At 38.3% G+C, this 24,734-nt stretch overlaps 1 protein-coding gene across 4 annotated transcripts in view; it reads left to right on the top strand.

Moving 5' to 3' along the window:
• ARID4A (AT-rich interaction domain 4A) overlaps positions 1–24,734 on the top strand; it is a 40,565-nt gene that overhangs the window by 4,071 nt on the left and 11,760 nt on the right. For all 4 annotated transcript variants that reach the window (XM_085225841.1, XM_085225843.1, XM_085225844.1 and 1 more), the window contains exons 4-12: positions 287–352; positions 1,187–1,277; positions 10,405–10,484; positions 10,585–10,679; positions 11,282–11,414; positions 12,991–13,070; positions 14,900–14,976; positions 16,748–16,914; positions 24,097–24,169. In XM_085225841.1, the coding sequence (XP_085081967.1) occupies positions 287–352; positions 1,187–1,277; positions 10,405–10,484; positions 10,585–10,679; positions 11,282–11,414; positions 12,991–13,070; positions 14,900–14,976; positions 16,748–16,914; positions 24,097–24,169 (862 nt within the window). The remainder of the gene's footprint in view (positions 1–286; positions 353–1,186; positions 1,278–10,404; positions 10,485–10,584; positions 10,680–11,281; positions 11,415–12,990; positions 13,071–14,899; positions 14,977–16,747; positions 16,915–24,096; positions 24,170–24,734) is intronic.

Here is a 24,734-nt window from a genome sequence, read left to right as displayed (position 1 = left end):
CATCAATATCTAAACTCACATCAAAAGCTTAAGTTCTTTTCATTGGAGCACCTGTTGTTTCATTTGCCCTCTTCTTTGACTGTAGTGTTTCAGGCTAGTGTTCAGTGTGCTGCTTGGGCCTTCCTGTGAATAAGGCCATCCACGCTGAGGGTTTTGCATTCACAGTAATGTTTGACTGTGTTTGATGGAGAAAATGTTGATTTTCTGCATTACTACTTCTGTTTTTAGACATTTATATGCCATTACAAATAAGGAATGCATAAACAAGTTTATGAATGTCTTTCAGGTGGTCCTGAAGGGGGATAACTCAACTCAGTTAGTTCAAGATGATCAAGTGAAAGGACCTCTAAGAGTATGTATATTGCATGCCTTTTATTGCCTTATCAAATAGTAAATCAACAGGAGGAGGCCCATTGCTTTTGGTTGGGTTAATTCTGAATAGTCCTAACTCTTGTAGTTTTTGGAGGCTCTTTGTGTTCTCCATGTAGCATGCTTCATATGCCAACAGAACTGCACATGCTGCTTTTGGGACCTGTTATAAGCAACAGAGATCCTGATTCCACGAAGGTAATTTCAAGCCTGTTAGACAGTAATAACCATGAGTGCTCTAGAAGTGTTTTTAAAGTAGTTGATGTATTTTATATAAAAATGCACGTTGATTTGTGTTTTTACAGAAGCTGAAAGTTGTCTGCTAAAACAGCTGCATTATAGAACACTGACTGCAAATTTTTAGAGATCATCTTTAGTAGCTCCTGCACAAACACTATTGTGTGTTAAAGTCTGATCTAGCTGATGGTGCATCAATAAAGAATAATGTTAGAAGTGTTTTAAAGTGTAAGGAACAGTAGTAACACACATCAACAGTGAAATAAGAGTTACTTGATTGAATAGTTGAATATTTATTTCCACTTAGCCTTGTATTGTTTCTTGTTACGGGATAATCATGCTGAAATTAGTTGTCCCAACATCCTTGCTGCTTTATTATCTAACCAGAGTTCACCTTAAGAGCCTTTATTCTTACCAGCTATGTAACTACATTTCACAAAATAACATTTAGCTAAAATGAATCTTCAACATTATCAAAATAAAAACCTGCCTTACTAGAAGAATTAATGCTTACGTGAGTTCTGTCTCCTTCATTTGAGTTCTGGATTATGTGTAACCTTGGGAATACCCCTTTTTGCAGGTTGGTGCAATGGTTGAAACCAAAATGCCTGATGGATCCTTTCAAGAAGCTGTTATCAGCAAGTTAACAGATGCTAGTTGGTATACTGTAGGTAAGTAGCCACATGCTTTCGTTGACAGTCTCTAATCTTTGAATAATACGTTTCTAATTATAGATAATAACGTAAGTAATTATATTCTGTTTTGTAAGAGCTGAGATTTTGAAGGGAACTTTAAGTCTTCCAGGTCTTGTTTCCTTAAAAATAGAATAATAATTTGATGTTGAAGGAGGCTGTAGCAAAGGACTCAGCAGACAAGTTTTATTTGGCACAACATCCATACGCTGATGGTGGTTTCACTCAATGGAATTCAGAATGGCTTTTGCAGATTTTAAGACAAACTTCAAAATAGCACTTCTGGCTGAATATTTGTGACACGTATTGACTGACTGGACTGCAAGTGTTCTTTCTCTGTATGCAGTCTTATAAAAGCAGCAGCAGCACCCATAGCTTCTGTACCTTTGGAATTGGTTCCTCTGTTTTGTGTAGAGTTGAAAGTTGAGGGTTGTGTTTTGTATGAAGTAACAGAAGAAAGGAGCTTATTTTTTAAGAAATTGCCATTGCACCTAAAAAGAAAAGATGGGACCTTTTTTTGTACCTTAAAATTAACTGTTGCCTTAAAACTTTTTCAAATAATGATTCAATCTAAAGTAAAATAGGAAACAAATTTGCTTCTCCTGCAGGAGGCTGCGTTTTTTAGTTACTGACACAAACCTCAAAATGCACAATCATCAAAATGTCAGTGTTGAATAAGGATTCACTACAAGAGAAACTTCATTATTTTGAATAAATAGAATTGCTCATTCTGATATCTAGGCTTTTCTGAAATAGCTCTATCACTGGAAAGGCCAGCAACATTCAGGTGATACTATATCAGCAAACAAAAACAACCACAGTAACTGGATCAAATAGCTTTGCAAGTATCCAACTTGGAGGAAACGCACCATTCTTAATTGTGGTGTATATTCTGCCATTCTGCTCCACAATATTTGTTCTGTATTTGTTTCTTCTTAATATCCTTACATACAGATAGTTGAGGTTTATCTTCATATTCTTCAGTACCGTGCTGAAGAGTCCCGTATAGCGTGGGATATCAGTTTGATTTTGATTTTGTGTTGTTTGTTTGAAGATGGACAGTACTTTCCCTTTGCAGTAGGTGAGATTATTTAGTCTTTGATGGGATCAACATAAGGGATCAATGGAAATAATTTGGAAGAGTTTATCGCGAGACATTTATTATTATTGCATGCTGTAAATATAAACTGGTTGACCTTCCAGTTGACAGTGCTCACTGCTCTTTGCAGTTTTATTTTTTTAATTGTCATATATCGTTAGCAAATATCAGGAAGTGGCCCAGGCCAGGCTAGATGTGGCTCTGGGCAGCCTGGGCTGCTGGTTGGTGACCCTGCACATAGCAGGGGGTTGAAACTGGATGAGCATTGTGCTTCTTTGCAACCCAGGCCATTCTATGACCTCCAGAGCTCCTTTCCAACCTTAACTATTTTGTGATCCTGTGATCTTTTTTTTTTTTTTTCCCCCTTTCAAGGATGTGCATTGCTCTAGATTCCAGATTAAGCTGCAAAGTTGTGGTACTCAGGTGGAAAAGGCAGACTTATTTCTGAGTCCTTTTGGCCTTACACTACAATGTAACGTACTTGATGAACCTCTACTACCTTTTTTCATCTTTAGACAGATAGAATAGAGGAAAATAAAGTTGCATGGTTTTTCATATGCAAATTTATTAAGGCTGCTAGGATTTTGTAGAACTTCGGAGCTGCTGGGAATGAGAGGGGATTTAAGTAATTCCATGATAAGTCAGTGTGTAATGTGGCACACAGGATATCTGTACCCATACATCTGAAAATGCAGTTGCTGGAATTGCATTTAGATCTTACTAAAATTGTCACGAGTGGTACATGCTGTCGTGTTTATTGATACTGAAAGCAGAGGTAATGTTGACCAAGGTAAGCAGATTGAGAATTTTGTATCTTCATAACTTGGCTATTTAACTTGGATAATTGTGGAAATGCTGTAGCTTGAGTACAGAAATGTCAGTGTGAGAAATAAGCCTTTTTTTTTTTAGCCTGCTTCTCCCATTGTAACTTTGTAGAAAGCTTTGGATAAGTATGGAGTGTATGTTTATGTTGCTGTCAAGTAAACAAGAGTTGAATTGGTTCCCCTTTAATAGATGGTGGCTGTGCTCCTTGGCAGCCTTATTGACCGATTCAGTCAAAGCTAAAAAGTTGAAAGGGAAGTGGATTAAACAGCTTTTCCAGTTCTGAAATGTTTTCCTGAACCGTGGTCAGGCTTGAGTCGGAAAGCACAGGAGAAAACTTGCTTTTAGTACATGCTTCTCCTGTAGCATTTAATTTCTGTTTTATGGATCATCACCTCTTTTTGATGTAAAACTAGGACTGATACGGGTAGAGAGATCAGTAATATATGTGGGTTAATAAATAAATAATAATTTGCTTTTGTCACCAGCATAACAGATCCACAAAATCTCTTCTAACATTAGTTCTGCCTGTCAGTGGTGTTCATCTGCCCAAAATAAGTAAGGATCTCTTTTTTTTTTTTTTTTTTTTTTTTTAAATGGTAGCTGCTCTGAAATGGCTGTTTCACCTGGTAACCACATATAGTAATGGTGTTACTGTAGCCATTTAGTCATGTTGAAATTTTCAACTGGAGTACTTGAAATGCCTTCAAAAATCTCTGAGTGCACGAGTAGGTGAAGAAACACAGCTGTTGGGGGTGAAGACTTAACTAAGGCTGGAAAACTGAGTTGCACAACTCAGCCCTTGTGTGCTTGATGGAATCTAGAGAGAGATGGCAGGGCTAGCAGTGTAAGTCCTTTGGGTAACAAATGGCTCAGTTGAGTTTTTAGTCTTTTAAAACTTAATTATTTTAAATGAACTTGCAATTTTTTGAAGTGCTGCATTGATGCTTTTGAAGTGCTGGATATATTGCTAAGTGATAATTACCCAGCATTAGAGCAGTCTGTCAGATCTGTTTTCAGCTGAGCCACGTTTGAATTACTGCTAACTTTGTGTACACCCACCTGATTCTCTGTTAATTTGTAGAACAGGTCAAACATCACACTGCACATAGTTATATTTTCCTTCTGTAATCTTTTCTGGAGTTTTACTACCATTACCAGAATGTCACAAAACAGAAATCCTTGTGTATAAGTTTAAGGAAACACTTTCATATAACTTCTTTTCAAAGCTGAAAGCAGCGTAGTGTCTACATAAAAGTACAAAACTGTATTTCAGTTCTTCAGTCTGAAGAGTTGCTGTTAAATCAGTCTCTTTTCTTGCCTCATCAAAACAAGTATCATCTTCCTTTTGATAATACCAGTAACCTGCATGTGCTTAGGTCTCTTGTTGAAGATTTGCAATTTAACCACTGCTACAGCTTTCAATGAAAGTAAAACCAGACCGAATACATTGAGCCTTGCATCATGTCTTTTGAAAGATAAAATCATGGAAAAGTCTTTCTAAAGAAAGAGAAGACATACAGCTAGCTTTAATCATTTTACCTCTGAAACGTTAGGAAAATACAGAAGTTAAAACCGTTGATGAGCACTTGTGGTTTCTAGTAGACTTTGCTGCCACAGTAGTGTTTTTTATACCATTTGGAGTAAAAAGGAGTGTGGTTTTTTTTCTTTGAGAAGTATGGCTTTCAGGCTTTTATGTAAGACATTTTCTTTAAAATTACCTTGAAATGGCAGAATATTTTAGTATAAATAGTAATTAATTTTGCTCATTCTTTTAAATGCTGCGTGAATCTGCAAAGCCAGAAGAGTTTCCTTTTTTGGCTCTGGTGCAGTGCTGTACATCAGAGTGGCCCATCTGGTTTTGCTGAGGGCTAAACACCACTTGTGAGACCTCTGTGAGCCCCCTACCCTTGCTTGGGCTGCCTTGCAGATTCACATGGGATAACCTCCTCCTCTCTTGTGGTCACTGGGGCATTTTGCAGGGAATGCTGGTATCTGAGAGTGTGTGCTGGATGTGGGGGGTTGATACTTGACTGCTTATGCCTATGCAAGTGAAGTTTGGGTGGTCTGGGTTGTTGTGGAAATGAGATTTTGGCCACAGGTTGTGTCACTGTGGGGTGTCACATTTAGGAAATGTTGGGTAGTGCAGCCTTACTGCTGTCTGGAGGGTGATAGAAGCTATCAGTCACTAGATTTCATCCATTCCAGAGGCTTTCCAGTTTGTCTTTTCATAACGTCTACAGCAGGCTTTTTGTAGTACGTGCAAGGCTGGAGTCATGTTTGTGTGGCTGGTTGGACCAGTTCTTCTTCCCAGCATCCTGTTGAGTTGTACAGTCCAGAAGCATCGCTTCATCTTTGGCTATGCGTGCGTCACCCAGGAATCCTAAAGGACAAGTGTGGCAGGGGAAGTGTCCAGTCACCCCCACTTCACTGGTGCTGCAATCCTCCCTGAGCCACCACCACTTTTTTCTTTTCGTCTCCAAAATGCTGCTTGCTTGGATTTTGAAGAAATCCCATATTTACCAGAATCACTCCACGGGGCGTACCGTGGATGTGTCTGCAGCACGCGCAGAACTGTGCCATAGCTGTGTTGGTTGCTTTCTGAAGAATCTGGGAAATAAAAGAGCAGCAGAGCATTTTGTGCTCCAGCACCTGCAGGTAGAGGAGCAGCTGTGGGAGGGGAAGTATAGCAACTGAGCCTTGCTACAACTCGTGGCATGGAACCTTTGCTTGTAAACCATCTTTGTTACAATGTGGACAGTGCCTTATAAAAAAGTTATTGTGTATAAATAACACTGTAGAGGTACAATACAGTAATACTGTACTGATTTGCTAAATGCAGGGAGGTGGTTTTTTTTCCTTCCAAATCTCTGTAATGATAGTAAGATTACTATAACATCTCAAAAAAAAAAAAAAAGGCTTCCAGGCAGTAGGTCCCTATAAGATGATAGCCTTATATAGGAGGAGTCTCAAGGTTTATTTTTTCATGCTTCCAGGGATATTTCATACATACCTGAGCAGAGGAACAGTTCCTCTAGTGTTGTTTTCTTTCTCTAAAATACAACACAACACATCACTGAACTGTGTGGTCTCTGGAGTAGCACAGCCCGTTGCAGCATCTTGTTACAACGATGGATCAGTGATTAGTGCAGTCCTTATCTGCAAGGTTATTCAACAGGTGCAGCCTGAATCCTGGTACTTTCAGTATTGTTTCCACAGTTGAAAAACGAAAAGCTCAAAAGCTTTCACACGTTCATAGATAATTCATGGGTAGCATCTCTGATAGCTCACGAATTACACCTTAGGCAACTAGTGAAATAGTGACACAGTTTTTACTTATTGGCATGTACTTTCATCATCCTGGTAGGTTTAGAAAACTTTGAATAGGAAGAGTAATAAAATAAAAATGTTTGCTTGCTATGCAGTGTGGAATCTCTTCTCTTTTGAGCAAGGACAGTAGCATAACTTGTTGGATTTGAAGTTAGCAAGCTGATGCAGCCTGGAGGGTTACTTTCAGTATTCACTTGTATGTTACAAAACTGCCTTGTTCTGGTAAGACTGATTGCTGTATGTTCAAGTAATGTAACTATTTCAGGTATGTTATCACTGCTCTCCTGCTTTGTTCTCTTTTTTTCTTTTTCTTTTTTTTCTTTTCCCCCTAATCTTGTGATATATATAAATAAGATATTTATAAGATGACTGATCTGCAGTAGCTCGGGGTGAGTTTCTCCCTGGTTTTTAAGCACTATTTGGATTAGTTTTTAATATTTCCTTTATAACCAAATGAGAATGGATGTTGAGGTAGTGTTTTTGTGAGGGCAGGGTTAGGATTAGTGTTACTGTTGTTAATAGCTTATAGAGACATGCGGGGACCTGCTGCAGCCAGGGAATGGAGGATAACTGCTAATCCATGGCTAGTGGAAAGCTACACTGTTCAATGCATGTTTGGTGGACTCAATTTTTAAGAGGGAATTTTTGAGATATTTGTTTTCCTAGTTTACTGAAAGTATTGCAATGAGTCCCAGTGGAGAATTTTGTTTTTCTGTCATAGTTTTGGCTTGCCTAAGCTTCCATGAACAGGTGTGCATCCACTTCTGTTTGTTACCTGTTGTTACTGACAAGGCTGGGTTGCAGCAAAAGTCTGAAATTTTCCATTTTGTTTCCACTGTTTAACAATGCTGTATATGGAACATACTGAGCTCCATATAGGGCATTCTTGGGAATTGAATGAGAACAAACAGAATAGAGACTGTTCCTGCAGGCTGTGCTGCTTAGTCATCTTTCTTCTCCTTCTGTCAGTGTTCTTGGTTAAATAACACGCCTTGGAAGAAAAGCCTCTGGCCAGCTTTTCCTCCTGTCATTCCTGCTTTGTCAGATTGACTCTTAAATAGTAGAGTTAGTTTCCTGGCTAGGAGGTATTGCTCTCTTCCCAGAAGTATTTGCTGGAGCAGCCAGCTGGGAAATGGCTGTTGCCCCAGTGAGTACGTGCCCACTTCAGGGTTAGGCAGCAGAGGCACAGAAAGGGCTTCTGCTTCTTTCGAGAGACAGGATTTTAAGTTCCTCTTCTATGATAAATATTGTGACACTGTGAATGCATCTTTCGGGCTGAATTACGTGGGCATGGGGAGAGCTCTCCCTGCCTCCCATCCCCATTTTCTTTCCTCCTTCGTATAGCTGACTCTGTTTAGCAGCCTTCCTTAAGGAATACAGCATGTCAGAATTTGGAGGTGTAACAGTGACCTGTTTGGGAAACAATAAAGCAATTCATATAAGTTGTTCAACATCAGTTCAATAGTTTGTATCTCTTTGTTAGTACCAAGCATTTTACCTAAACAGTTATACTTCTGAATATAGGCAAAGAGGAATGATCATGCAGTTCTAATTTAAGAGCCTATTATGTTCTTCTGCCATGATTGCTATCAAACTATTGGTGTAGTGCATAGACAAAACTCTGCTATCTGACCTACTGCTTATATCTCTTAAATCCATAATGTATGATACTGTTATGCTGAAAAGTCATTCTCTTAAAGCCCTTAGGACTTGCATTTAAAAGTTGTGCGTGGGGTGGAGGCAATAAGAGCAGTAGGTTTTGTGAAGTCGATTTTTCAGGAAAAGGCAACTGAGATGGAAACACGAGGCCTACTTAGCTTTAGGAAGGTGCATCTCTGCAAAGGTGCTAACAGTATCAATGCATATTTCTGGTTAAGTCAGATTCCTTCCAGGAGGAGGAGTTGTATTTGCCTGTGGAGGTGAGATATAAACTTACAAAGATGATACTTCTGGAAGTAGGAATAAAGTAGACTGATTGTATTTTTTTCTTTACTCCCAAGTATCAGATCCTAATTGCTGTTTCCAATAAAGTTACCTATTGCTAATCAGCAGCCTTCTGTTCCCTAAAACCATGTTTGTGAAATATGAATACTTCAGTTCTGAATGTGTTTAGTAAAGCATAATGATGATGATCTGCTTTTAAACCTCTTCAGAACAATGAGAAATTGCAAGCACTTGTAGGCTCCCTAAAAGTATACCACTGTAATAATGCTATCAACGTGTATGTATGAATAATATGTACAGATTGGGTGGCAATTAAAGATCAAAGGGCTGAAACATATATAAAAATGTGAACATCTCATACACTGCTGAGGGGAAGACCTCATACTTCAGTGCAAAGTGCATCAGTGCTGGCTTCCTTCAGCTGTCAGCAAACCAGAGGATTTTGAAAGTATTGTATTGACACTGAGATTGACAGGTCTTCGTGGGATTCATATTTTAAAGGTTTTGAAAAGGTTATTGGCTAATATGGCTAATTAGGCACGTATCTTTCTGCTGTTCTTAAAATGTTAGGGTTGAGGATTTGCTTTGTGTGTGCTACATAATGACATAAGCCATTAAGATAATTCAGTATTGCAGTGTACAGCAGCACTATCTCCACTCTGAAATTCTAAGAATCTCAATGCTTATCTTATCAAGCTTAACTAGGTTTGTATTCGTATGTTATTATGTAGTTGTTATTGCAGTATTATTCCAGTCTAAGGTTTTAATCTAGGATTGAGAATATGACCATTCTATTCCGTTGACAAGTGAGAGAAATGCTTTTCTTGCTGTGACTAAACTGTATTTTTGCTAACAAATCATGTAATTTCATATTTTTGCTAGCTCCTTTTTTTTTTTTAATAGAAGTATGCCAAAATTACTGCATTGATAAACACAACACTCTTTACACTTTCTTATTTTAATTAAAAAAAAAAAAAAGTTACTGGACAAAGCACATTTCAAGTAGTTTAAATATAGAATAGTATTCTGCCCTTTGACCCATACAAATAAACTTTTAACTTGCTGGACTGACTGCAGCCACCTGGTCTCTGCTCCCTGTTCTTATGGCTCAGGCAGAGGGATCTGAACCAGAACATGGAAAACCAGGATTCCCAAAATACTGCGTGTTCCTTAAAATACAAGCTATTTCTGTAACATAGATAAAAGGAATATTGTTGCTTACTTCAAACTGTAGGTACCAAAACATTTAAAATAAAATTTAGCAAGTGGGGAAACTAGTAACTTTTCTTCCCTTGTCTTAATGGAAATCTTGGTGAAAATGTTTTAAAATGACCGAAGAGTAGATATTTCTAAGGCAAAACTTACAGTGAACTCAGAGTGTCCTAGACTTCTTCAGCTGCATATTAGAAGCTGATGGAACTTCCTTTTGACTTACCCTTAACATCTTTATTTGTCTACTAAATCTTCTTTCTGAATTCTGTGAATTCTGAGTTCTATGCAGCAGGAGAAAGAGAATTGAAAGGGAATCAAAAGAATGAGTAAGGAATAAATGGATAGCTTAAAAACAAGAGCGAGAAAAAAGAATACTGTTAGGTAACAGTAACTGGGATACAGGCAGTAGCTGTGGATTTGAAGAAGTGCAATGTATTGATAGGGTGGATGTCTAAATTAGATTAAAGCTACAGCTCCCAAAAGCCTTACTGGGCACTGACATGAATTTGAGTGAAACTGTTACCCCTCCTTAGGCTGAATCTTGAATTCCTCCCTGTGTTTGTGAACCAAATAAATGTCAAAGTGAAGGTCTTTGAAATCATGTTTTAGAGAGTATTCTAAATTGCATGATGAACAGTAGACTCGTTTTGTCAGTTTGGGATCATTTTCTGCCAACATGTTTTCTTGCTTGCATTCTAGTTTTCGATGATGGTGATGAAAGGACCTTGAGACGAACTTCATTATGCTTGAAGGGAGAAAGGCACTTTGCAGAAAGTGAGGTAAGATGATGGACATAGATTGAAAACTGGGTAGTAGAAGGTTAATTCTTTTTCAGATAAGAAACTGCAAATTAGCTTTGTTTCTTCTTTGTTCACGTAGACACTTGATCAACTGCCACTAACCAACCCAGAGCACTTTGGAACTCCAGTTATTGGGAAGAAATCTAATAGAGGAAGAAGATCTTCTCTTCCTGTGTGAGTTTTGTTAGTGCTCTGTTCCTTTATTTTAGTGTCCTTTGCTAAAGTTGTTGTCCAGTTAAGGCTGTAACAGTCTGGATGGATTATCATGTGAGCTGCATACACGGATTATGGACTGAGAAGTTCAGTTCATGCAGACTTGTTCATATTTTAGCAGTAGTATGAAATTAATTTGTTTTATTGTTGCTGTTTTTGTCCCTTGTAGTAGCCTTGAATGTCCATTCTCCTTTCACATAATACGAAGTCATGTCAGGAAATGTGGGATTTTTAAGCTGCTTTATAAAGTAGGAAAAAAGGTGCTTTGAAATTTTAAGGGTGGAGATTCTTTCTCTTTGTTTCATGTCAGTGCACAATCATATGCTGATTCACGTCTCCAATTCCAACATGGTGCTACTATTTGGAAAGAATTTCTACAAGGGTCCTTTAAGTCAATGCATTTATTATTTAGGAATATTTCCAGCCATTTCAGTTCTTAAAATTATAATTTTATTTCTGAGTCCTTGCAGAAGAACAAGAAAGATCTGGCTGTTAAGTATTTTTGCTTTCAAATATTAACCTCAAGTGAAAACTTTAAAATACTGTATCTTTTAATAATTCAGAACTGAAGATGAAAAGGAAGAAGAAAGTAGTGAAGAAGAGGATGAAGATAAAAGGCGTCTCAATGATGAACTGCTTGGCAAAGTTGTGAGTGTGACTTGTAATTCTGAGAAGGCAGACTGGTATCCAGCTTTGGTAAGTTGTTTAAAAAATTGAAATCTTTAATTTCACACTACTGTTTTTTGACAAGAATATAACCCAATTTGCTGCACTGTTCCTATAACAGTTTTCTTGGTTTGGGCAGCTTGCACACTTCTGCAGCAAAGTTGTAAATGCAGTCAGACCAGCTGTGTTGCCCATATTCTCTAAAAATCCAAATATTCTACAGTGTCTGTGAACAGTGGAAGAACAACAATGAATATTTGTGTCTAACTTACAGTTTAATGGCTCTTAAGTCAGCCGAAACTGTATGTGAAATGATTGATATGTAATTAATTTTTTCTTGGTGTTTAATGATTGCCTTTTTTCTTAGGCTTTCAGGTTTAATTACTAGTTCCTATCATGCATACATCTACATGAAACGGGGTTCATCTAGCAGTAGACTGGCTACTATTTTCATCTGACTACATTGATTGATCCCGTTTATTACCTTTTCTAACAATAAATATTGACTAAATTCAAGTCCTTTGCTTGTACTGTAAGGGCAGATCCTCTGTAAGCCCAAAACATTTTATAGAGACACATAAAAAGTTTTTTTGTCTTGAGTAGACATTTCTAATAGTGCTAGACAAGCTTAATATGCATCTTCTGTCACTCAAAAAAGATGTGATTGTTGCTTGGAGCGTTGAACAGATGGACAGATTTTGTTCACAGAGTTTTGCAGATCCCATTTAATATTGGGTGCAAAGTTGACTCTGAGTTAGCAGCTGTACCTCAGTTTAAAATGTGAAATGTGGTGTGGCTGTGTGTCTTTTGATTGCTGTATATTGCTTGATGAATGGCAGATTTGAACTTTACGTGGTTCCAGGTAGGGGATTTACCTTCCTTAGTGGCTGTGTAGCTCTCTGTGAGCTGAGAAGCAATAATGTCTTTTTGTCTGTCTGCTTTGTCTGAATGGGGTGGTCCACGTTTCACTGAATTCTGGTAGATCCAGGAGTTTATCCTGTTTTTGTCCACATGCATGGCCTGGAATAAAATGTAAACTTGTTTGTGGTGATAGAAATACTGCAAATGAATTTATAGCACCTTTTTAGACTTCTGGAGTTAATACTGCTGTGGAAGAATGCACTGGAATCTGTACTGGTTTATATTACCTACATCCCCAAAAAAACCCAGCAACCTACTTATCTCTTAGGCTGAATGCCTCAGATCAGGATTTGATATAGAGTAAATAGGTCTGTAACTTTTTTTGTTGTTGTTTTGAATAGTTGTTGCAAGCAGTTCTTCTATGAACGGGAGAAAAAACTGAGTGCATGAATAGGACAATGCAGTGTCAGCTCTGTAGAGGAGTAGTTTGAGTTTACAAATGAAATAGTAAACTTTTCCAGCTTGTACATGACAAGTAGAGTAAATAGCTTGAGATAAACTGCCTCTTGAAATTTGTTATTTTTGGCCCTGCTAATATCAATTGGAGTATGTTGCTTTTCTCAGAGCTGAAAATTATGCTAGAAGAAAGAAGGAAGCAGCTATTTTCCTGCTGTCATTCCTTTCAAGATAAGCTATTTCATTTTCTTTTCTGCTTAAAAAAAAAATGTTTTATTTGAAATTTCAGGTTGTTTCTCCCAGCTGTAATGATGACATCACAGTGAAAAAGGACCAGTGTTTAGTCCGATCCTTTGCAGATTCCAAATTGTAAGTAACAGCTTACCTTTATTAGATTTATTGCTTTTTCATTCTTTTCCTATAGAAGATCTTGCTTCTGAAGATGTTATCAGCTTTTTCCAAAAGTGGAGGATCCAACTTTGTGTGTTGTTGCTTGTATACAGTTGCTGTTCCTTTGTGATATAAAGTGCAAACAAGAGGTTCTTCACACATAAGAAGAAGGCTTGCAATATTGTACATTTTGGGTAGCATGCATAGTTACTGCTCAATTCCGATTTAAGGGAATTTATACATATATTTTTTAACCTTTGTCATTCATAGTTCAATTCCAACTAATTTCTTTGTGCTCTCCCTGCTTCCCCCTTTATGTTGTATTTGTACTACGGATTGGTACAGGATTCGGTGTCTTCAGAGAGGAAAAAGAAGTCAGCAACTTCAGAAAACAAACAAACAAGTAGATGTTAACTTCTGGTCATTCCTGTTCTGTAAAGTGTGTTCCAGTTTCAAGAAATGTCTTAACTATTACAGCTGTCACGTGTGTCTGTTGCAGTAGCTTCAATACCTGATTGACCCATTACCTCGTGTGCCCAGGTGGCGTTGCTGTTTAAATAGCAAAGTTTAAAAAGTATTTAATCTACTTCAAAATTTTAAGTGGATGTAAATTAACTGTTTAATTAAAATATTTATAGAATCTCAATCAAGAGTTCTGGGAAAAGAAAGAAAGGTCTTCTAACCTTTTCTTTCCTGCCCTTATACCCCCTTGAAAAAACTGTGAGTGGGTGAGTGGATGGTGGGAGAGAGAGACGTGTGTTACTTAAGGAAAAGCATATTCAGAAGAATACCAAGACTGTTTGTGACAGTTGTTTCCCCTTATTTGTCCTTTCTCATGCACTTCTAGTGCATCTGTCTCAGCATACTGTAACCAGAAACATCCTTGGTGGAGGCCACCTGCACTCTTCTTCCTCACTTTTGTGATTTCTAATAGCCACAATGTTGACTCAGGCACGAGTATTTGGTCACTGAAACACATTTCAGGTAGCAGAAGGCTGCATTCAATTTTGCTTCTTAATGTAGACACGTCGTCAGCCTCCTAGATTAGTTTGGCTCTGAATACTGAAGGTACAGGGTTGTTGGAAAAGCATGCAGCCTTGCTCTGTTTTACTCTTTTTTTTTTCCCCATAGTATTTTGGCTTTAAATTCAGAAAATGGCAGCCTCCAATTCCTAAGGTTTTTCTGAATGTAACGAAAGAAGAAAAAAAAACTTATGGTAATAACTCACTTGTAAGGCTTTCCTCGCAGGTTGGTTAGCATTTCTATTGTAGCAGTTCAGTAACTGAGTAGTTTTTATAACTTCAGAACAGAGCAATTTCCACATATTTTGCTATGAGGATGGTTTGTCAGCAGTGCATCAGTGCAGGTGTGTGAGTTTGCCTTGTTCTGTGCTAGTGGAAATGTGTTTTGAAAATAGAATGCTTGTTTCTTTTTAACTCATTGCAGTTCTGGGTAGCAGCTATTGGTTGGTGCCTTTTGTATTTAGAAAATGTTTTCTGCCTTTGGAGAGTATCTCAACTTTGCAAATGTGTGCAGGCTGAACGTTTGCCATACAGAAACTTTATACATTTTTCTTAATTATAAGGATTCTTTCATGTCTGAATTTCAGACATGAATATTGGGAACTTATTCTGGTTCTAAATCTTGTAGTAGGGCCCACAGTAATAAATGCCTTACACATTTACTTGTAGGAAAGGAGCTTGAAACTGAGTAAGAAATACCAGAATTTTTAGAAGTCTCTATTTGTATGGGTCAAATACTTGTTTCACTGTGTTATAAAAGTAACAGAACTTTCTTCTTTTTTTCAGTTACTCAGTAGCAAGAAAAGACATTAAAGAAGTAGATGCTCTAAACTTACCAAAATCGGAGTCCTCCCCTAAAAAAGGTAAATTTGAGTAAATTCTAGGTGTTTTAAAAATGTAGACTTAGACAGTAGTAATGTTAACTTTTGTAGAGTAACAACTGCACGTTGGTTTGAAGTGAATGCTCCTGGTCATCCATTCTGCAAACAGCTTTAAGTGTGGTAAATTAGAGAAGCTTTGGATACAACTGCCTAATTAATAACATAGCAACTAATAGAAGTGTTGCTTATTTGGTTTTGTTTCCTTCTTTCATTCCACTCCAAATTTATGCAAATTAAAAAGGTGATTTGGAAGGTACAGTGTTTGAAATGTCATTGAAAGATGGCATTTTGAGTTTACCTCTCCTGGAATCAATGTTTTATGCTATGGTTGGAACACTTTATGTCTTTAAATGAAAAGTACCCAGACATGGAAGTGTAACCTTTAATAGAATAGCTTATGTCAATAGCCTGAAATTAATGTTTGATTGAAGAGCATAATTACAGAGGTTGATTTTCTGAATGGATGGATGATGTGACTACAGCATTTGTGTTTTTCCTGAGCTTGTGAAGGCCAGTTTCTCACCTTAATGTAAATCTTAAACTTTTAGTGCTGTTCATCCCAGTCAAAACGTATCATTTTTAAAGGTGAAATGTTCCAATGTTTATTTAAAAAACAAATACACAAATGAGAAAAACCACCACCCAGAGTTGCTTTGTTTTGAGTAAAGATGTGGAGCAGCTTCTTTACAAGTGAGGTTTTAACGTAATGCAAGTAAGACAGCTTGAGGTGGTTTTGATTTAAGATTTCCCACGTGCTTTCTTCTTATTAATTATTTCAGAGTACAGCAGTTGTTAGGTGCTGGTGCTTTTTCATCTCTAGCAAAGGTTTGAATGGTTCTTTGCAGTATGTCCCTCTTTTGGGTAATCTTCTGATTCCTCTTTGTTGAAGAAAAAGAATTTGAGGTATTCTTGCTGTACAAGCATGACTTCTTCCCATACCATCACTCCCTTATTCATTAGAGTGGTTCTCTTATGTCCAGACATGAATGGGACAGAATCTCCTTAAGCAGCTTTCTTTAACAAAATATTGGTGTGGGTTTTGTTTGTGTGTTTGTTTGTTTTTACAGTCTAAACTTTAAGGCATGAAGATCTCTTGAAAAGAACAAAGAAATTCATGGTATCTTAACTGTGATGGTTTGGGCTTTTGTTTGTTTTTAATTGGTTTTACTGCAATATTTGCCACTTTCCTACAGAAACAAAACAGCTTTGCAGTTGCATGGAAAATGTGGATGAGCAAAGGTCTTTGATACTGTACTAAGACTTACAGCTATTTATTTCAGTGTTCAGAACAGTGTTCATGAGGACAAGTGTCTAGGAAATAGAGTCATAGAATGGCCTGGGTTGCAGAGGAGCACAATGCTCATCCAATTCCAACCTCCTGCTATGTGCAGGTCACCAACCAGCAGCCCAGGCTCCCCAGAGCCACATCCAGCCTGGCCTTGAATGCCTCCAGGGATGGGGCATCCACAACCTCCTTGGGCAACCTGTTCCAGTGCCTCACCACCCTCTGGCTGAAAAATACAGATGGATGTTCTCAAATCTAAGCTCCTTGAAGTTCTGCTACTTGATTTTTAAAACCTGTCTTTCAATATGTACTATGTAGACTGAGTGTTTAAAGCTGCTCCATCACTTACTATCACTTTTGGTTTAAGTTTGCTTTGTTAATTTACGGGAGTATGAAAAAGAAATTGAAAAATGCTTTCTGATTATAAATACTTGGGATGAGGTAAAAAGAGGGCCCTTCCTTCTGTAGGGCTTCAGGAAGCGAGCACCTTTCTCAGCACAAAGGTGGTTCCTCGGAACTGGAAGATGGACATAAGTGAAATTATGGAATCCTCTAGCAGTGATGAGGAAGATGGAGCTGCTGCAGAAACTGATGAAGAGGAAATAAAAAGAGAAGAGAAAAATGAAGAAGTACTGGTAAGTCTGGGCAATTTCAGTTACTCTTTACAGATAACAGAATAACATGGATGTCTAAAGGTATTCTGCTTCATAAAGTTCTGCTCTTAACTTCAGAGCTGTGCGTCCTCCCTTTGCTCCTAGTCAAAAATAAAGAATAAAAGGCAGAAAAGAGTGATGGAAAGAATCTGGGTGAAAGAGAAATGAGCAAATGGATGCTGAGTCAAATAGTAGTGATCCAACGCTGTATAAAAATGGCTTTGTATTTTGCTTTTGAACTTCCTATGTAGCTCATATAAAAGTAGTTTGGTTCTGAAAATCATTGCTTGATGAGAAGACAAATTAAACTACAGAAGCAAAATTGCAAGGCTGACAAAGTAAGAGCTAATGCACAGTGCCTGTTAGAGCTCTTTGCTGCCTAAGACACCAAAAGCAGTGCAGTACCTTTGTATGTGAGTCACAACGTCAGCTTTTTTCTGATCTCTACTAGCTCAGGTTAGGGATGGTACCAAGTGGAGGGAGTTTAAAACTCAATTGAGATTTAGGGCAAAATTTCAGCATTATTTTGAGTGATTTTTCCACAACCAGTTTCCTGTCATCAAAAACGTGTTTCTCATTGTTCCTTTCATACCTGCTACCTGTCTCTAAATGTCGATGCTAAACGAGTACTAAAGTTGGAGGAGGGGGTTGGTGGTGAGATTTGTTTGTTTTTCCTTTGTCTCTGGCCGTTTTCACGATGAGCTTGGCGACGTTTGGTTCTTTATACAGAAAAACAAAGCGAAGTCCGTCTCCTGACGAAGGTCAAATATCGTTTCCCTTTCACTTCCCCTGCAGCGTGTGGTTTTGTCACACCAAAAACAGAATGGCTGTTCATACTTGGAGGCTGCCTACGGTGTTGCCACAGCAACGTTCTGTTGGCGTGGAGTGAGCATGCTCCAAAAAGAGAGGAAGATTTAGCAGAGGCTTGGCAGCCTGCCAGGGGAGGCTTGCCAGATGCTTTGAAATGGGCTGTCTCTTTCTTTGCCTTTCATGTAATGTCTGATTTTTTTTTATTTTTTATTTTTAATTTTTTTAATTTTTTTTTTTTTATGTGGAAGAGAATGTAAGTAATGCTGTATAACTGCGGATGCCGTGCCGTGAGAGAGAGAGAGAGAGAGAAAGAGAGAGAAAACAAATATTTGGAAGTCAGGCTGAAAGATGTCCAGGCATTGGGCACGTTAGGCAGAAAGGAAATAAAACCATTTAACATTTGAAAGAATGCAGCTCGTAGGTAAGGATTCTGTGTTTTAATCTGTAATGTTAGCGTGCTTGTTGAGAATGTGGATTCGGAGGTAGATTTTGTAGATTTCTGATCTGTGAACTGTCTGGTGGAGCATGCAACCAGGCTGGAGCTTTTCACATAGAAAGGACAATAAGAAGCTATTTTTAGGTGTTAATTTTATGGCTTAATTGCTGTTCCGGAATACGAAGTGGATGTCTATATGAAAATAATGGTCTGATTAGATAAACCTAAGGCCAAATGTGTGTGGAATATAAAATCCTTTGGGGTTTTTCCTCTGTTTGCAGTGAAAAGGAGTGAATAGGCCACATTTTGCAGGGTGTGAACTGTTGCAGTCTGTATTAGTCTGTTTGTATTAATGTTGCCTGAATTTGCTGAATATCAGTACTAAAAATTAAGAATTGATCTACTTGTTTTCTTGTATCCCTTTTTAATGGCATTTTTTGTGGCTTTTGCAGAAAAGTGCTGTGTGTTTGAAACAAAGAAGGGGAGGGAGAGCTTGGTGGTTTAAAAAAAAAAAAAAAGGAAGGAGGAAAAAAAAAAAGCATTCCTATAAAAGAAATAGGGCTGTTTTTAAGGAATAATCCAAATATAAAGAAGTGAAACAAAAGATTACAGACACGCAGATGTGTTGGTATGGAAAGCTGTGGAATCCATTAATTCCAGGTGACATGTAGGGATATAAAAATAAGCTGAGCATCTTCATGCTGAAGCTGTGTAGCAGAGGAAAGGTAGTAATCTCTTCTGATTCTCAGAGCAGAATTGTCATTTCAGCCCATTAAATCCAATTCCTGATTCAACTGTTAGAATCTATGATTTGTTTGAATTGTGGGCCAAGCTAGCTGCTGCAGTAAGAGAGCATTTAAAGAATTTGTCATCATTTCTTTTTTTTTTTTTTCCTTAAAGGGCAGTAATACCAGTTGCAGAGAACTGATGAGTGAATGATGCTGCCTTGCCATTATTTCACTGCAAATGTTGAATTGCTCAGATTTTGCATTTGTATTTTGTCGAGTTTCTCATTTAATAATCAAGGTCAAAATAGCTTCTGCCCGTTCTCTGCCAGAATACCTTCATTGGACCTTTTTGTCTTGGGACTGCATGTTGTTACATTGCTGGCAATGGGACAGAGGTTTACAAAATGATCGTTTTTCCTCCACGCCCCTCAATCCCATCTTCTGAAATGCAGAGTAGCTTTGCTGTCACAGCTTGGCCTGCTGCTGACCTGCTGTGATAGGCCTGCCTTAAATCAATCAAACGGCCTCAGACCTACTTAATATGTCATGAAACTATCAAGTTAGTCAGAAGAGTCTGATTCTGAGGGTGGAAGGGATCCCATTTTTCTGAAGTAGGATCTTTTATAATGGTAGTGGAGCAGAGACCTGCTACAGCTAGTGATGACAGACCCTCCTATTTATCCAGCAGCTGGATTAAAATCTGTAACTTTGTTTTGACACAGGCTGTCTTGCTAATTACGCCACCTTTCATCAGATATTTATAGTGCAATTAGAATTACTGTTTTCAGGATTGTCATGGTTGTTCTGTGATGTCTTTCATGCTCTGAAGAATGGGAGCAGTACGGCGGTGGTGAGATGCTAATCCTCATTGCTGGTAACTGACTTGTGTGGTCCTGAGTTGATTCTAAAGGAAGAAAAGGTGGAAATTGCTTGCCATTGACTTTAACAAGGATTGTATTGGATTGAGTTGCTCAGCATGTTCATGTGGTTGGATTTTTGGCAATGCTTGCAATGGGTAACGCAATTTGGGATTACTTCTGATTCACACCGTGAGGTTTGAATAACAGAGCAGATCTTGCTTATGTCACAAAAGGTGAGAAAAATTAGGAGGTATTGTAGAAAAGAACTTCTTTATAAAATGAAATTAAAAAAAAAAAAAAAACAACAACAACAACAACAAACCACTCGTGGTTTGACTCCAGGTAAGAATCTGGATATTTCTCTTGGTTTTTATCTAGTTTTCAACCTGGCCTAATGAGATGGTTGTGATTTAAGGGTATGTTTGGCAGTCAAAGGATACACTGCAAATAGAAGGAAAGAGAATAGAATCTGAAGTCCAATGTCTCCATAGGGATGGAAGCTTTTCTTGTGCTACCTAATTTTTGTTAAAAATCTTATTATGTATACTGGTGCATTTGTTTGTAATTCAGTTGTTCTGCAAGGGGAGAAATCATCCCTGTTTGCTGCTTCTCAGGATAAAATAACCAAATACCTGCTGTTGTACAGGGGAACTTGTAGGCAATGTTTGTTCCTTTTGGTCTCCCTGAAGACCTTTCTGACTCCAAAGGAATCAAGATTTCAACATGCAGTCTGTTCAGTACGTGTTCTTAATGGTACATTAACGTTAAGAACCCAATAAGAGTGAGGAATTTGCTTTTAGTTAGAATTTTGCAAGTTTAAAAGGATTTCTGTCCTACCTGTAGAATTGGCTTTAGTGTCATCTTTGGAAGACCCCAACCTGACCTTTTATTCTTCCACTTTTAATTTCCTCCCCCTAATCAAACATGCAAAACATGGCCAGAGAAAAACGAAAACAAATAGTTAAAATTAAAATACTTCCATACTGCTTCAGAGTAGTTCCTGATTCTCATGTGGTCTTTTCTCTTAGAATCACAGCATGGCCTGGGTTGCAAAGGAGCACAGTGCTCATCCAGTTCCAACCCCCTGCTATGTGCAGGTCACCAACCAGCAGCCCAGGCTGCCCAGAGCCACATCCAGCCTGGCCTTGAATGCCTGCAGGGATGGGGCATCTACAGCCTCCTTGGGCAACCTGTTCCAGTGACTTTGAGAGAGCAAATAAAATGTTACCTGAATTATCCATTTCTGTCCCAGCCCGTGTATAGGGATGGTTGGGTTCATGTTTCTTCCTGGTAGAGATGAACTTTTTAAGGCTTCTCATCTTCATGTATTGCAGAGTTGCTAACCTGTTGCAGTAGGTTTAATTCTTTTCATTCCCTTAATTCAAATTCAGCATCAAGAAACAAACATTAAAATGATGAAAACAGATTTACATTAATCCAGACAACTTGTCCTAAGTGTGCACTCTTCTGAACTCTGCGTCCTGTACACATTGCTCTTCTTAGCTTGCATTTCTTTCACATAAGAGTTAGTTGTGTTGTTAGTCTGTTAATGACATAAAGATTGCCCCTGGTACCTTGGCTTGGTGTTGACTGAGTGGATGATGTGTGCCTGTAAGCATTCTTCTTCTGTGCTCCCACTCAGCTGTTCAGGTTAACATCTACAGAAGCTTCGACATTGTTCTGTAGAGTAAATGATGAGTCAGGGTAACTGAGCTGTGTTCTTTGTGAAAATCACACTAAGGATAGAGGGGAAAACTCATGGCCCATAAAGGGGCTGGAAGGCAAATGAAGCAAAATCAATTAGATTTCTGCAAGTTCACAAGGTTTGTGTTCTGCTTATTTTTGAGAGTAACGACCATCAGCTAATTTGTACAAAATACATGAGAGAACTGTTAGTATTATTTGAAAGGTAATATGAAATGGAATTGGGAGATGCATGATACAGAAGTCCTGTGTTCATTGCTGCTGTCAGTTTTCGGTGTTTATCGTATCCTCTAAATGATGTGACCTGCTCATTAGAAAGGATGAACAAACTCTCAAACACCCCCACATTTGGCCTTTCAGTGATAAGGCAAAAAGGACATTCTGGAGCTTTATTTATTTATTTTGAAAATGAAATGTGGTGGCCTGAAACAAAACACATTTTGTCACATTGATCTACTTCTAGGTATTGGATGGACAAGAAAAAGGGTCTTGATTTTGAACTCCTGGCACTAACAAATCTGATATTGTTTTGCTTCTCATTTGAACTTGCCTTTGGCACTGTCTCTTTTTTTGCATTGTCTCTATAAGGCAAATGAAATGGAAAGACAGAACTCTCCTTAAGAAAGGTAATTTTGAAGAATTCCCTCTATAAACTTATTTATTCCCAATCTAGAAAGTAGGCCTGAGTGTTTGGACATAGAGGTGAGTTTTCAGAGGATATCGGCGTTGCCTCATTGCTGGCTGGAGGGATATTCTAGGAACTGTAGCTCTCCATTCGCTCACTGATGGTGATGGCAGGTTGTGGCATCAGCATTTCATGTGTCATATTGAGGTCACTTCTCAGAAGGAGTTGCTGCCTTCCCTGGGGTGGGTGCCAGGCATGACACAGACTGTCCCTGTTGAGGAGTGCCAGCCTGGCTCACACACAGTCTGCAGGGAGAAGTGAGTATGGAACTCAGGATCTCACATATTGCAGTCAGGTTTCCTGTCCCCATTCTGTAAGCATGTAAAAGCTTTCATCTTTCCTTTTTGTTTTTCTTCAGGTGAAAATGCTGCACGTCAGTGAAACGGTTAAGGTTCTGTCTGCAAGAGTGCTATTTCTAACCTACATTCTGCTGTTCTGACCTACAGTTCTGGTTTGGCATTCTGCCTCTGTAAAAGAAACGGTTGGAGTGCAGCTCTTCAGAAATATTCCTGAATGCTTAGTGTTGTTGAGATGGATTTGGTTGGGATAGTGAGAGTCGTATTGCCTCCAAGCAGTAAACATTACAGTAGGTGTTAGAAATTTCTCGATCGCAAAGTTCGTGATGTAGCTTGTCAAGAAAGGGAAAAGGAACTGTGGTTTCTATAGCAATAATTCCTTTGCTAACCTGAAAGGTTGTAATTCTGTAGATAACTGTTCCTCTTTATATAATCCCTATAATATGCAGCATGAGGAAATGTTGTGATTTCTCATTTAATTTCCTCCAATTATTTCCAAAGAAAAAATGGGAAAATACGAGACAGATACCATCTCTGTCTGATTGCAGGTGATCCCTGTTGGGCTTTGAAGCACAGAATTCACTGATGCAGACAGGGCTGAAATTCATACTGATGCTTTGCAGATTGCTTTCTGGTTAACAAGGCAGTAGCACGCACATTTACATTTCACTGTCTCTCTTCCTGCCTTGGAGCTTCGAGTCTGTAGAACACACAGGAGGCTGAAGTTGAAATTACTCTTCTCCTTTCCTTCTGGAGCTGCATGTGACTTTTCTGTTATTTTTAATAATGTAATGTAAGGTTTTGGACACGTACTGTACGTCTTTCTCTTGCAGTCTTCCTTGTACAAACTGCCTTACCAGCAGTCCTGCGATTGCCAGGCTGGCAGGAAGAATGTGGCATGCATGAAGTGTTGCAGGGAGAAGATTTTGTTGGGCTCTGCTAGAATCTCAGAATTCTGTGAAGTTTATATAGATACTATGTAGAAGTGGATTTTTTCTCTTCCTTTCCCCTAGCCCTCTCCAAATTTATTTTCATAGTTAAAAGAAGAAAAGCATTGTTATACAATGTGGACTACTTACCATAATGTTTTGTAAGTGTTTGTCTTTTTAAGAATTTAAGTTTTAAAGATAAGATGAAGGAACTTAAAATAGAAAAGCATGGAAAATATGCGTTTAGGGAATTGTGGAAGTGTCTGTAAAAGCGTTTCCAAGTGTGAGCTGAAGGCAAGCATCAGTTCTTGATCACAAAAGGAATTACATCTTGAGCATCAAAAATAGGAAGAGTTGGAGAAAGCATTATTCACCAGCCTTAGCTGTAGTTTGGGTGAGGAAGGTTAGTAAGCAAACAGTGCTATGTTCCTGTGAACTGCTTTGGTGCTGTAAATAACAGACCTCTTCTGTATTAGAATGAGACAGTAAGTAATTAATATTTTCATTTTGAGGATCACGCTTAATGATCTTTCTCGTTTTCTTTTTCTCCTCTTGAGGAACCCACCGAGGAAAGTTTGTCTTCTGCATGTTTCACCATTTTAAGGGTGTGGGGCCAAGCAGAAAGTTCAGGTTTAGTTTTTGCCATTATGCTTCTGTACAAATCAAGTGTTACTTGGCATACTTTGTTTTCATTGTGACCGCATTTGTTTTCACAGCCCGAGGAAGAGCTTGATCCTGAAGAGAGGGACAACTTCCTCCAACAGCTCTATAAGTTTATGGAAGACAGAGGTAATGCCAAATGAATTTTCTTTCATCTTCAGTCCACTTTTCTGCTGGCTTCTGAATGTGTAGTGGATGTTGTTATGAGAATGTTCTCACATCACTGAACAAGGATAACAGCCTAGACAAGGGAAAACACTTTTACCCATTTTCACGTGGCAGATCTGCTTCAAGTTCTTTGAAGCACAGTGCACAAAGAAAACTTAAATCCTCCTTGAGATGTTATTGTTTTGCTTTTGTAAAGCCTTTTTTTTTTTTTTGGTGTTAACAGTCACTGTTAAATAAGCTCTTGGCTGTTTTCTTGTAACAGCCACGGCTGGGAGCTCTGCTGCTGTTAGACTTAGGCTGGAACCTGAGGAGGCTGCTCATGGATGATGAAATTCAACCAACAGATAATAAGAGAAGTGCCATCTTCAGCCCCTTGCCTTAATCATGCACAGATGTAGCAGTGATGCTCACCTGAAGAAAGAACGTTCCACTTTGTCCAGTAGCTAAAACAAGAAAATGGCATATTTAAAATGATTTTAGAATCAGAATTAGGTGAGACTGTAATGAATTGGAACAGTTAATGTCC

Source organism: Meleagris gallopavo, chromosome 5, assembly GCF_905368555.1.
Source record: "Meleagris gallopavo chromosome 5, MGAL_WU_HG_1.1, whole genome shotgun sequence".
Classification (NCBI taxonomy): domain Eukaryota; kingdom Metazoa; phylum Chordata; class Aves; order Galliformes; family Phasianidae; genus Meleagris; species Meleagris gallopavo.
The sequence above is the reverse complement of the archived record's forward strand: the minus strand, read 5'-3'. Positions and strand labels throughout refer to the sequence as shown.